General features: G+C 41.4%; 1 protein-coding gene across 2 annotated transcripts in view; it reads right to left on the bottom strand.

The window, feature by feature from the left end:
- Window positions 1-12,749, bottom strand: part of flt1 (fms related receptor tyrosine kinase 1) — a 34,739-nt gene extending 21,990 nt beyond the window's left edge. For both annotated transcript variants that reach the window (XM_046067010.1, XM_046067016.1), the window contains exons 1-9: window positions 12,503-12,749; window positions 9,619-9,715; window positions 8,493-8,698; window positions 6,070-6,194; window positions 2,177-2,342; window positions 1,914-2,050; window positions 713-884; window positions 427-544; window positions 57-226 (exon numbers count right to left, since the gene is read on the bottom strand). In XM_046067010.1, the coding sequence (XP_045922966.1) occupies window positions 57-226; window positions 427-544; window positions 713-884; window positions 1,914-2,050; window positions 2,177-2,342; window positions 6,070-6,194; window positions 8,493-8,698; window positions 9,619-9,715; window positions 12,503-12,560 (1,249 nt within the window). In that variant the 5' untranslated portion in view covers window positions 12,561-12,749. The remainder of the gene's footprint in view (window positions 1-56; window positions 227-426; window positions 545-712; window positions 885-1,913; window positions 2,051-2,176; window positions 2,343-6,069; window positions 6,195-8,492; window positions 8,699-9,618; window positions 9,716-12,502) is intronic.
- Between the last annotated feature and the right edge of the window lie 559 nt (window positions 12,750-13,308).

Here is a 13,308-nt window from a genome sequence, read left to right as displayed (position 1 = left end):
GGGAAGTCTAAGACAGAGCTAAAGGTGGGTGACGATTTTAAACCCAGTTTTCTTACCATTGACCACAAGTGTGAGCGTGAGATTCTGGTTGAGTCCATGTTCCTGGATTCGTACCAGGACAGTGTACGTTCCAGCATCCTCCTCTGCTACATCCCGGATTACCAGGGAATTCCCATCCATGTGGTATCTGGAGCACTGCTCTGCTGCCACCTTGCCATCCTTTAACCTGTAGAGAAAAAAGACCTCTGAGCAAAGTTTTGGAAAGGAGTGTGATGACGAAATATGATGAGCAATGATTGGTTTCTAAAACAAACAAGGCCTTTCCAAGGAAATGGTGTTGAGAAAGTATATCAGAGATTAAAATAGATTTAGAGACAGCCTTAATGTAGATACTAATGAGGACGGAAAAAAAGACAAAACTCTTACCAGATGACCTCAGGGGAGGGGAACGCTCGCAGTTTGGGAGAAATCCTGTAAGATTTCTGTCCCGCCTGAGCCTGCATCACAGAATCACGTCTGGGCTTCAGGCGAATAAATGGACGGTCTAAAATTGAGGAAACACATGCACATATTGTGAAAGATTAACAGAGTGAATGGAAAAATTGCAAATCATAGCTGTGACATTTTCCACCAGTTTCAACAGAGATTCAATCTAAAAAAAAAAAGGATGTTGACGGAAACATTATCAGAATGAAACTTTGAAGAAACTCACCATAGACAGTGACTGTGACTTTCTGTTGTTTGATTTTTTCATCGCTGGTGACGCGGCATGTGTAGAGGCCTCGGTCTGAACGCTGGAGCTTCGGGATGGTCAGAATATTGTAGAACAACAAGTGTGTTCTGTGCTTCAGGATCCTCTTGGAAAAGGAGCCAGTTTTGTCATTCTGAAGGTGGGAGAAATAGCCACAGAATTAACACTGAAGGGCTCATCTGCGTGTCCTTAAAATATAATTTGAATCAAGAGTTATTACTTTATTGACTGAATTTCTGACATTTAAGTTAAAAATAACTGGCGTAACAAGGTTTTCACCTTGCAGCAGCATGTCTTTTAAGGCTGGCATGTTTATATACTGTATCTGGAAGAATGTAAATTATTACATATAATTACACAACTTTTTTAAGTAGTCCTTGTTTTTTAATATAATGTAAATATATAATTTACAACTCCACACTTGATAGGATAAAATAAGATAAGATGTTCCTTTATTGATCCCCCATGGAGGAAATTCAAAATGGCACAGCAGCACAGGGGAAGGTAGTGCAAAGAAAACAAAAATACAATAAATAAATAAAAATTCTTCTGGGGCTGCATATAATGGCACAGCAGTTCCGTCCCCCCTTTTATATTTTTCATTTCTTATATTTAACTTTTTCTACTATATTATGTACTATTATTCTTAGACAGTGAGAAACCCACAGGCCTTTATTTATGAGAGTGGGCAAGTCATTAATAAAGGGTTCTTTCATTGCAATGATCTATCAAGTCTGGTGGTGTACATTAACAGTTAGTCAACTAGTTAATAATGGACTAGATGCTCTGTAGCATGTTGTCAAACTGTGATAAGTCTTTAATACATTATTTATAAAGTAATATTAAAGTCATTAGTCACAACTAATAAACACCTAACAACATAGGTCTTATTAGAAAGTACTGGTGCTTGCAGTTGAGATCACATCCATTGCAATGTAAAAATGTCACTACATTTTAGAACATTTCAAAGAGCAGTGCTTTAACTAATTTTGCTCAAAAAAACGTTTAAAGAAGTCCTTTCATATGCGCTTTTAAAAATCTATAAAATAACTAGTTCATTTACTTGACTAGGAACTGCTTAGATACACTGTTTCTCTGAGGGTAACAGCTTTACACACTCCTGTTCATACAAAGTCTCCACAGACTTTAACATAGATCTGACCTCTCCAGGGTAGTCCCAGCTGATGTTTACTCTGGTGTTCAACTCTGCGGTGGCGGTGCAGTTTAAAACCAGTCTCTCTCCCTTTAACGCCTGCACAGGACCACTGCTGTTCAGATACACCTCCATGATGTTACTCACTGTGACAAGAAAGAAAAATACAGGAAATTATATATAGAGTGGACTGGGGGATTTGCATATAATAAAACACTGAGACACATGTTTCTGTGTGATTTGTATTTAAAAAGAACGAATGTACTGCTGACCTGGTCTGTGCACAAAGTATATACGTGACTTGTGCGTGATGCCGTCAGTGATTGTCTGGCAGAAGAAGAGGCCAATGTAATAGAAGGTGGGAGTTCGGATGGTGAAGCCTTGCTTGCTATTCCAAATAATGTTCCTCTGGTCTGGACTCAGGCTGTGGTTGGGGAACTGTGGGAGGAAGGAGAAGAAGACACCCATGAAATATTGTGGTGCACTAAAAAACATCAGAACACCGGCAATGACACACTTTGACAAGCATGACTTAACATACAGAGATCAGGACAAATTAGTCACAGTTCCAGAGAACCAGGATAATGAATCATTTAGAAATAAAAACATCTGATATGCAACACCCTGATGAAAATGTTAACACGGGAGGACAAGAGTGGTCTTCATTGGTCTTCCATTTGCATTAGATTTGCTACAAGAGAGAACAACTGTCACAGGATACTGAGTGTCCCCCCTCAAACAATGACTTAGTGTCAAGTGTTATTTGATAAAGATCAGATGATGTGATCGAAAGCTCCAGAACACCAAGTAAGTTGCTAAGTCACTAAGCCTTATGAGCCTCCAAGTTTGTAACTGTTCAAGACAAGGCACAAGTCAACTGTAACTCTGCATACTGATAAGTTAAAATGACACAGAATTTGAAGTTTTTCCTCTAAAATCTGTATTTTGTATTTTTACAGTACTGAGACCAAGTCCTTTTAATGTGTCTGTCTAATAATAAATATGCAGTGTGTGGCTGTTGTGCTTTATTTTTCGTTAAACCAATGACAACGAAAAACCTTTAAACTCAACATATTTTGTCAAGTCTCAAACCCCCTTTGTTGGGTCTCTTGTAAATCTAAGTCAAGCTCAAGTGTTTAGTCTGTGTTTTTAGTCTCCTGTGATAGATCTTTTCTTTTTCACAGCAGACATTTTGACTTGTTGTAGCAGGAAAAGTGTTACTAATAACATTAACTTGGGTTGTGTTCTATTCAATAGTCCCAGTAAGTCATGATGTGTCCCTGTAAGGTAGCGTGCACAATACCAGGACCTTAAAACTGCTAAACTCACTAAATAAAATTCGGCCACATTTAATTGATCATTTTACAACTCTGGTCTCTTGGTCAGGTCACTTAATTTCTTTCATGCGGGTTGGAGTTTTTTCTTTTAAATGGACCGATCCACGTCCAGCTGGGGTAAGACAGCCGTAGGTCCCTTTTGGAATCTGTGTAATTTTTTTTGTCAAACACAATTTTCTAGAAGATGCCAGTTGTAAACTAAGAGGATTCACAAGAAGCCCCAGATGATGCTTCCTGTATTCTCACAGGTTTTATAAGACTTGGCTACCTTCACGTGGACACTTGTGTAACGGTGCTGTTGTTTTCTTCGAGGCAGCCTCAAGGAAATGTTTACTAGAGTTTCTGTAACACAGTGGAAGCCTCCCACCCACTCTCAAGGGAACAGGTGGACGCCCCCACCAGCACCAGCACACACAGACCCTCCTGCTGCACCCCCAGTGTGAACTGGCTGATATCCCCCATCCCAGAGTGAGGTGACCCTCTCAGGTGCCACTGAGCTCCTCCTCTCTCAGTCCTGGAAAGTTCTTCTCTCCACCCTAACTCGCCCTGTCTGAGTGCCCTTAGTTAATGCCCTCTCTGCTCCTTTTACCTCCATCCTCCAAACCCACACGGTGAGCAAGCAAAGGTGGAGGTGGAGAAACGGGGAGGAGTGAAGGAGTCAGGATATGAGAAATGTGACTCCAGTCCATCTCTTAGCATCCTGTTAATACAGGATATAGACATTTTGACTGGAGCCCCAGGTCGACCCCATCATCCGGATCTCCTGGTCACTTTCATGGCAAGAGAGAGAGAGAGAGAGAGAGCAGAGCCTCCTGGGTATTGTTCCTGCTGACAAGGGTCATATTAGAGATCCAGGCAAAGTGCAAAATCCTTCCAGGAAAAAAACACTCCTGAGGCTGTGACAGTGAGCGGATTCCTGGTTTAGACCGGCCAGGGTAGGCTTAGAAGAGGGAGTGGGAGATGAAGGAAGAGGAGGAGAGCTATTTTTAGATTAATTACCTTAGTGGTTCCAGGCATTTGTGAGGGGATGGAAGTAGGACAAAAACACGTGTGTGTGTGTTGATTTTAGGATCAGACTCATAGCTAAGAGAACTAGTAGGATATGTCACGCAGGGTCTGGTTTGTTCTTATGATGTTTTTTGCACTTCCTGGATCGCAAATCCATAAAATTTCAAGTTTGTAGACATTTCCTCTTGTTGCAGCTTTCTTCTTGTCTTCTTAGCCATGCTAGCAGCCTTGCTCAATGGATGGTAATGTCAGTCTGTCCACCACTTTGTTCCACACTGAAACGTCTCAACAAATATTTGATGGATTGCCATGAAATGTATTTATTTATTATTGTAACAACTTTGGTGATCCTGCACTTTTCATCTAACGCCATCATAAAGTCAAAATGTACTTTGGTTTATCATTAAATAATAACTGCAATACTAACGACATTCCCATCAGCCTCAGCTGTACTTTATGTTTAGTGCTAATTAGCACGTGTTTCCATGCTAACACCTGCTAAACATGTTAGCATTGTCATTGTGAATTGCATGCTGACGTTACCATTTTACTCAAAGCAATGCTGTGCCTAAGTACAACTTAGGGACAAAGGGACATTACTTGAGTAATATTGACAAGGAGACTACACGTTTGTGTGGGGTTGAGGCAGAGAGGGTCTAACAGATGCTCAAAAGATGATTTTGAGTTGTATGACGAGAAGCTTAGGATTTTTAAACTCTGAACCATTCTAGGGGGTTAAAAATCTCTCTAAAAGTCTTTTGACCATTCTCTCCCATTCTTTAATCTCTCCCCTAAAGTCCTCTGACTTTAAAGAAGTGCAATACTAAATTGTTGGCGTGTCCCTTTAATACACTTGTATTGTTTCTTAATGTTATCTGATATACATACAGAAACAATTTGGTCCAGAGCCTTCTCTATGTTTTACAACTACTCTATTGTAGTTAGACCACAATAAGATTCCTACAGTGACGCACAAGCCATCATATTAATGATCAGCATTCGTGATTAAAGAGAATGGACTGTACTATTATCTCTCAGGGGCCAACAGTAGCTACCACTGCTTCCTCCACCATGAAAACCAGCTGTTTAAAGCATCAGTTGGGGGAAGCTGGCAGCCAGGATTCCTACTACAAGAGGTGGAGGGTTAGATGTGGGAAGTGTTGCTGGCTGAGGGCCAAAGGGGCACTCCAGATCCCATTGTCCTATCTCCAGAGGTAGAAACAGTGCCAACAGGACGCTGTGGGCCCCGCTCCATTGGAAAAAGTCAGTAAAGAAAGAGGCCTCTTTGACTGGAAGGTGTTCTTGCAGATTTAAGCAGACAGATGTGGTTTTGTTTCATTCACAGGAAAATCCATACAGCAACAAGCGCTTATACAGAAGCAGACACACATGCAGGCAACAGGCACTCTAAATGCTCCTCTCTGTTGCACTTTGTAACATTGTCCGCTCGCCCCCTCACTCAGCACTCAAGCACCAACACTCACAAACATATCCGCACACACTTTCACACATATCCGCAGACACACACAAACAAACGGACACACACGCCACAGAGTAATGGCTGCCAAGATAAGAACAATGTGGTGAATGATCTGGAGAGGGAGAAACAACGGGACGGTGCTTTGTGCACATATGTGAGCCCTGATGGAAAAAAACGGGACAAGTGTTGGTGAAGTGCAGAGAATGAGAGTGGTGTGATTGGGCAGAGAAGGACAAAGAGTGACATGAGTAGATACTCTTATTACACTTAGAGATCATGATGCAGAGCAGGTATCTGTACCCAAACCATGAAGTGAAATAGTCACATTTCCTGCACTGACCTTGACCAGTGTGGTGGTGGCATTAGGGTGGGTGACCCGGCAGGGGATGTGCAGCGGCTGCTTCTCCTTCATATACAACACGTCTGGGCTCATGCCTGGATGTTCCACAAATGGCCGCTGGCTGTCTGAAACCCAAACACTGCGGTCAGGGACACATATGGCATAGATAATAATAAGCATGTAAAATAAATGCATAAACAAAGACTCTTTCTTTCTTACACACCAATATCCCATTAATTAAAGTTAAAGACTTAACCATGAAGTAGTTGTGGTTTTACTTGTCTGGGTCTGTGAGATATTTGTAGTACATTATACTTTAGCGCTACAGCTAACGATTATATTATTATCAAAAATCAGCAGATTATTTTCTTGAGTCAATTAGTTATGCATTTCAAAACATAGTGAAAACTGCCCATCACAGTTTGTAAGAGTTCAATTTGTCATCTTAAAATGTCCTAAAATCCCAAAATATTACATATGCGGTGAGATTAAATAGAGAAGAAGCTAAAACCAGAGATTGTTTGATATTTTTGGTGAAAAAAGTGCATAAATGATGATATCAAAACTATTGCAAATAAACTTCCTGTAGATCAATTTATAGATGAATCGACTAAATGTTTCAGTTCTATTCATTTTTTTTTTTCATTTCTGCCTCAGTACCACAAAGTGAATGACATTATGTTTGTGGTGTTCACAGCATTGAAAACTGACTTTTTAAAAAAAAAACAAGAACATCTCTCTCAAGATGCCTTGTCCTGTTTACACAAACAGTTTTCATAGGAAATATTTCTTTGGTAGAGGAATGTTCAAGGACAAATATCTCAAAACATGGACTTTGTTGTTGCATTCACTGATTTTTTCTTCCTTTTCTTTTTAACCCAAAGAACGAAGCTGGCAGTTCCTTTTTTAAGCTCTGAGTACTGTTTGCAGGTAGTGCTTTCAGGCTACATACAGTAGGGTAGCCTTTATGTAGCCTAAGAGGTGAAACCCAGGGCAAAGAAATCTCCAGATCACTCACCGCCCCACTAGCTGCTGCTCCCTAAGTTCATTGCTTTGATTGCACTGAATTAAGTGAAGGCAAGTCAGCAACATTTCTTTCAACTCAGATCTTTTCTCATCTGCACTACAGTGTCCGGACAGCAGTTTCTGTGAACTGACCCTTTAATACCATGCACAACCAGAAAAGAAAGAAAACAATCACCTGCCTCAATGCACAAACACACAAACAAACACACACACTTCCAAGTATCAATCTCAGCAACAAACAAAAACAAACAGACACACACTCCCAAACAGACACGGTCCTCCACACCCAGTCATTGAATACCCATTCAGCAAATAACGGCATGTAGTCAACAATAAACACACAGATTGTTTAGAAGCAATCAAACGGCCTCTCTGTGGTTTCTCCTCCCAGTTCGACTACTGTAATATTTCTGTGCCATTGAAAAGTGTGGGTGTTGCTCACTGTATTGTTTGTTACCATAGGGTGTTATTCAAGGAAAGCAAATCTCTGAACATTCGAACAAAAGTACCCCAAGGACTAGTGGACTAAGGGCTTCCTTCTCTTGCTTTGATTCCTAATAGAGGACTCGGGGAGGGAGGCAACGTCTGGGCAGAGCCGTAGGCCAAGTCTGACGCTTAATGGACATGGTGACCTGAGCGATTAATGGCCCCCGAGGGTCCTGTTGGCCAAACAGTAGCGTGCCCTGTGACCCTGGCCTCCGGGCCAGCTCCATGCCCGGTGCAGCCCAGTCCAAATAATGTCACCCTCCAGGACAGGGAGGAGCCGGCTGGGCAGACATCGTGCCTCCTCTGCCACTGGATACCACTGAGCCACAGGCCTTCATCTTATCCTTCTCAGCTCCTCATTCACACACTTCCACACATATACCTCCCCGCCACCACCTTGTAGGAGACACAGCAACGTCCCCTCCCAGCACACTCCCTTCAAGCCCTTCCCCTCCTCCCCCAAGCACAGGATGCTTCAAGCAAGGCTGAGCAGAGCAGATAAGGCTGATGCCCTGGGAAACTCTGCCCAGGCCTGAGCCTTTCAGCAGCTGGGCTATTCCTGGCCTCGAGGTAGCACGTAAACGAAAGTAAAAAAAAGGATTTATATATAGACAACAGGGAGGTAGGCCCGGACTGAGAAAAGAGAGGCAGGGGAGGAGGGGGTGAAACTGTGCCAGAGTCATCTAGAAGGATGTGTTGTTGGGACAAACAGTGTTTAGATATAATTGGCTCTCTGGCATTGGTCTGTATTTAGCACCCACCACATCCTGTTTAACCTGGGGATATAAACAATAAGGATGAGGGGGTAAAGGAGTGAAGGGCTTCTTGATGAGTAAGTACAACTAGAAAGACAGACAGAAAAGAAAAGAAGTGTCAGCTGTACTCTTGGACCTGTGTCAGCAGTGTCATACCTGTGACATATACATAGATGGAGGTCTGTTTTTGGGCCCGGTGCCGGTATCTGCAACGGAACAGGCCAGTGTGCTGGGCCTGGCTGTGGCTGACCGTCAGACGGCTGCAGTACTGCTGACTAGTCTTCCCACAGCGAGACTCCTCCACTTGCACCTGATCTCTGGCCAAACCTGATGGGTACGCCCATGTCAGCTCCCAGCGACCCCTGGTCAACAGATACAAGGCGCTCAGTGTTCTCTTAGAAAACACTTGGCAATCTTCGCACGTACACTCACATTCAACTTGCATCATAAGAACTGAACTCTTTTAGGGTGTGGAAGAATTAAGCCCATTCAGTGTTCAAGAGATTTATATTTCTACCTAGATGGCCTAATATAGATACAATAAAGCGCTTCATTGAAACTCAATTTCTTGATGTTTTAGTTGTTCGTTTGATTTTCTTATGCTTTTGTTGAGTCTGGACAATGAGATAAAAACTTTTGAGAGCAAAAAAACCCCCCAAAAAATTCTGCACGCAAACTTGGATTGCCCTGAAGAAACTGAAAGTGTAATAGGAAGCAACAGATTTATGGTTAAAAGACTATTAATAGCAAGCTAATATGAGACACAGGGGACAAAAAACTCCCCCCGACACACTGTGTAGTAACTGTTGAAGAAATCTTTTGAATGTAAAAAACATTATTATTGATATTTTGAGAGTACAAAAAGCACAACTGGAAGAAAATTGGGGAAACTGATATTATACAAGACTCAAAACAGAAAAATCTGAATGTAGCAACAAATGAATCCAAGACTGCATAAATGTGAATATATTTATTTTGTTACTGTATTATTTAATGTTGCAATCTCTTGCCAATAGAGATTTAAATTAAAAAAATAAAAACGGTGATTGAATGTTTCTGCAACAACTTGTTGCCTCAATAAATGATTGAATTACATTCGAATGAGTGTCTAGGTGGTGATTATGATAATGTTTCTGATAATATTAATCCTTAAGGATGGGTGTGTTTTCTTGAATTTACAGGTGTTAATCATGGTGTTTGCAACTTCCTTGTCCCACCCCATCTCTAACCCTGTTGCCCAAATCAGTGTTTTCAGGTCTGGATCTATCTACCCGAAACTCACCTGCAGCCAAGCAGTAGTGTCTGGTTAGCGTCCAGGATCAGCTGCCGGCTTTTCACATCCAGTATTGGGACGCTGTACTTTCCCTTTTGATCTTTATCTGCAGAGGTAGGAGAGAGGATGAGTGTGCAGAAGTCGTGTAGTGGCAGCAACATCGCAAAACTCCATAGCCGATTAAGTGCATTACAAAATTTATGAATGGTTTATCTAATAGTTTCTACAAGGTGACAAGGCTTTATTTATCAGCATGTCGACCTAGAGAGGTCGACATGCTGATAAACATGCAACTTCATCGTACACTATTCTTTAGGGACATTTGAGCAGGATGTTTACTCTCTGAAACGGGAGCTTGAGTCCTGGGACGCCATTGAAGGAGAATTTCTTGTTTATGAATAAACTAATATGTCAAGAGGGTGGATGCATCTTTGCAATTACATTAAATATGAGTCATGATCGGGATGGAACAAATCCCTTTGGACCCAGATCTACATGAGACCACTTTCAGAGGAAATCCTGGAAGACAAAACACTTTACAATGAATAAATATTTTAGACAGTTCCTGTAAGCTCTGTCCATTACAAACTGCACTTGCAGAACCCAGGTTCCAGCTCCGCAGCACGTCCTCCATCCAGGCCCCAGTGTCTGTGACCCTCCTCACATCTCCTTGCTCAAGCCACTTGACAACTTGTGTGGAAATGCGTAAGCAGTGTCCTTCTTGTTTATCAAATAAAAGTATTTCTCCACTCCATCGCTGAGGTTTATTAATGAGAGATAGAGACGGCTGTCTGTCCACCCTTCCTTCCTCCCAACAACAGCGGAAACATCATTCAGGGAAGTCTGTCCTTCACTCTGACTGCTCCTTACTGAGTAAACACAATTCAAAACCCTCTCCAGTCTGTCTTACTGCTCCATGAGTTGTTAAATCACTTGTACTGCAGTGACTGAGTTTATCACTAAAGTCCATTATTACCATTTATTGTCAGCATCATTGTTCCCAGTGGATGCCCCATTTAGCAGATCTAGCATTACTCACACTGCTAGAACTTCCTAAACTATTTCCTTAGATTTCACAATGTGTGAGTAGGCAAGGAACACACACTCCCACACACAGCAGTGTAAGGGAAGACAGAGGGGAAGTTATGGATCTCCCCTATGCCTTCTGGGGCCTTTTCTAAGAGCTGCGACATGTCTAAAAGCACCATTTCCTCATAATTCAGTAGAGTTTTCCAGCTACTTTACCTAAGTAGGACAGAAAGTTCAGTGTTTTGGTTCTAAATTTCACATTTCCAACCATAGAAATCATGTAAGAATATCTTACATGATGTAATTATGTAATATTGTGGCAGGTTTCTACACACTAACTTACTACCTGGAAAAACACCTAGGTGACATCTGGACACTTGACAATATAAAGAAAAATAGTTTCCTTATTATTACAAAAGTGACTTTGTTGTATTGAAATTTGTATCACTGTATCTCATGTCAAGAGAATTCTTGAGAATTCTAGAGAATTAATCTGCACACCCTCAATTTCCTGGAGTTTGATGTCATCAACTGAACCAAGAATTACAATAACAATAATTAAATTGACAATATTTATGTGTTATGTCATAATAAGAGGGGGTTTTCGATCGAATATATATTATTATCATCTTTATTAAACTTAACGGTTAATTATAATGTTTGAACATGGCAACAATGACATTGGGATGTGTACAAATGAAGATGTATGGCTATATGAAATGTATGTGAATGTATGATGATGTATGCATGTTGAAAATTATGACTCTCTCCTGGCATTCTCCATCCATTTATCATGATGATATATTTATTGTACTTTTTTGGATTGTGTTTAATTTGTTTTGTTGATGAATAGAAAATGAATGGAAAAATTTAATCTAACTTCAAAATTAGTTTTCCCAAAAATCTTACAGAATTTGGCCTTGCAGTAATGAGGAGGTAGATGCGGGTTAGACAGAATAAAAAAAACAAATGGTTTATTTCTAAGTGCAAAACATAGGTACAAAACGCATATTAGCAATACATATTAAATAGTTAATTAGGCATAGAGTACACTTGATGCTGCATAAACATTATTTCATTTTGCAGGGAAAAAACATCTCTTGCTCCATAAATGACTTCTAACACCACAGAGTTCTGTGGGGAGCATAAAAGCAACCTGCCGACTGTTTTAGCAGTAAGAACAGATTAACCCATGTTCCTGCTCAGGGGATGTTTTTCCTTCAGTTGGTCATGACCCCGCGTTCATTTATATCAGAACTTTCATTTGGCAAATCCATCAATCTCAGGAAACAACGCCCTGCGTGTGTCCACTCAACCGTAGCCAAGCGCACAAGGAGCCGGGCCACAGAGGTCCGCATTATCCAAACAAATCTCCCGCAGGATGGCGCTTATCTCCCTCACTGCACTCGGTTCGAGTAGAGGTTTACAAGCTGAGCAGCCTCAGGCACGCGGCCGCACCAACGACTTAATTGACCTATAACTGAGCAGCGGCACCACAGAGTACCACAAGGAAAAGCCACATGTGTGCATCTTTTATTTTCTTTCATAGAAAAGATTGGATGTTCTGCCTTGGTAATGGAAATTTAAAGTGTGTCCAGACTTCTAATGACCTATATAATCCTCCAATTTTAAGGGGAAAAGAATAATAAAACAGTGCGTAAGTGCATAGAATGCAATTATCTACAGGTTACGGTTTCAATTTCAATTTACAACCTTTAAAACTAAACGATATTTTCCCTGTATAGGAGCCTAATTAAATAAATAGGCTACGTAATTAAATATGTGAACACCTGATCAAATGGTTACAGCAGGTGATGTGCATCCTATAGCAGTCGTGAGCAACAACAGTAAATATGTTACTTACCTTTTGCACGAACACCGTACAATCCACATAGCAGGCAGATGAGGATAAAATTCATCATCTCTGGTGAAGCGCGTTTCAAACATAAAATATGAAACAAGTTTTATTCCTGCTGCCTTTACCCCCCTCCAGATTTAACACAGCACAGCGCACTTGTCTGCGGCGCTCGGCGCTGATGGTCAGTGAATAAGGCTGGCTGGTTTCCTGAGGAGAGCTGCGGGAGATCACGCAACAGGACACCACGCTTGAACTCCAGTGCAACTTTTTCCCATCGTTTTGGATACTGGCGCGCATTTATACAGTTCCCACAGTGCAGCCACTGGACAGCCTAGCGGACTTCCGTGACGTCTTTTGACACACCCAAGGCGCGTACTAGCACTCCCCTTTAGTTCTCCCCAAGCAATCAACCAGTGAGGTGGCAATGAAAGTTTATGGTCTAAAATAGCCCTTTCTTTTGACATAAGCTACTTTTAAACCTTAATTTAAACGTGAAATAGCCCTTTCCTAATAGCCGAGTCTGAATATTATGTTATTTTAGTACAAGCTAAAACAATGCACCTCTGGATTTAGAAGAGGATATGCACAGAGCAGCCACTGTGTTTAATCATGTGTGTGGGCTACTATGGATTGGTACACGGGATGATCAGCACGTAGGCACCGGAGTGAACGGGTGGTGTCCTGATCAACAACTTAAGAGCCGCATTTTTGACATTTCAAATTGGCAGTCCTTCCTCATGAAGAAGATAAACAAGCGCTCTCCCTGGAAGAGCAAGTCTCATGTTGCACAAGAAAAGTTCTGATGTCAACAC

Source organism: Micropterus dolomieu, linkage group LG01 (genome assembly GCF_021292245.1).
Source record: "Micropterus dolomieu isolate WLL.071019.BEF.003 ecotype Adirondacks linkage group LG01, ASM2129224v1, whole genome shotgun sequence".
Taxonomy (NCBI): domain Eukaryota; kingdom Metazoa; phylum Chordata; class Actinopteri; order Centrarchiformes; family Centrarchidae; genus Micropterus; species Micropterus dolomieu.
The sequence above is the reverse complement of the archived record's forward strand: the minus strand, read 5'-3'. Positions and strand labels throughout refer to the sequence as shown.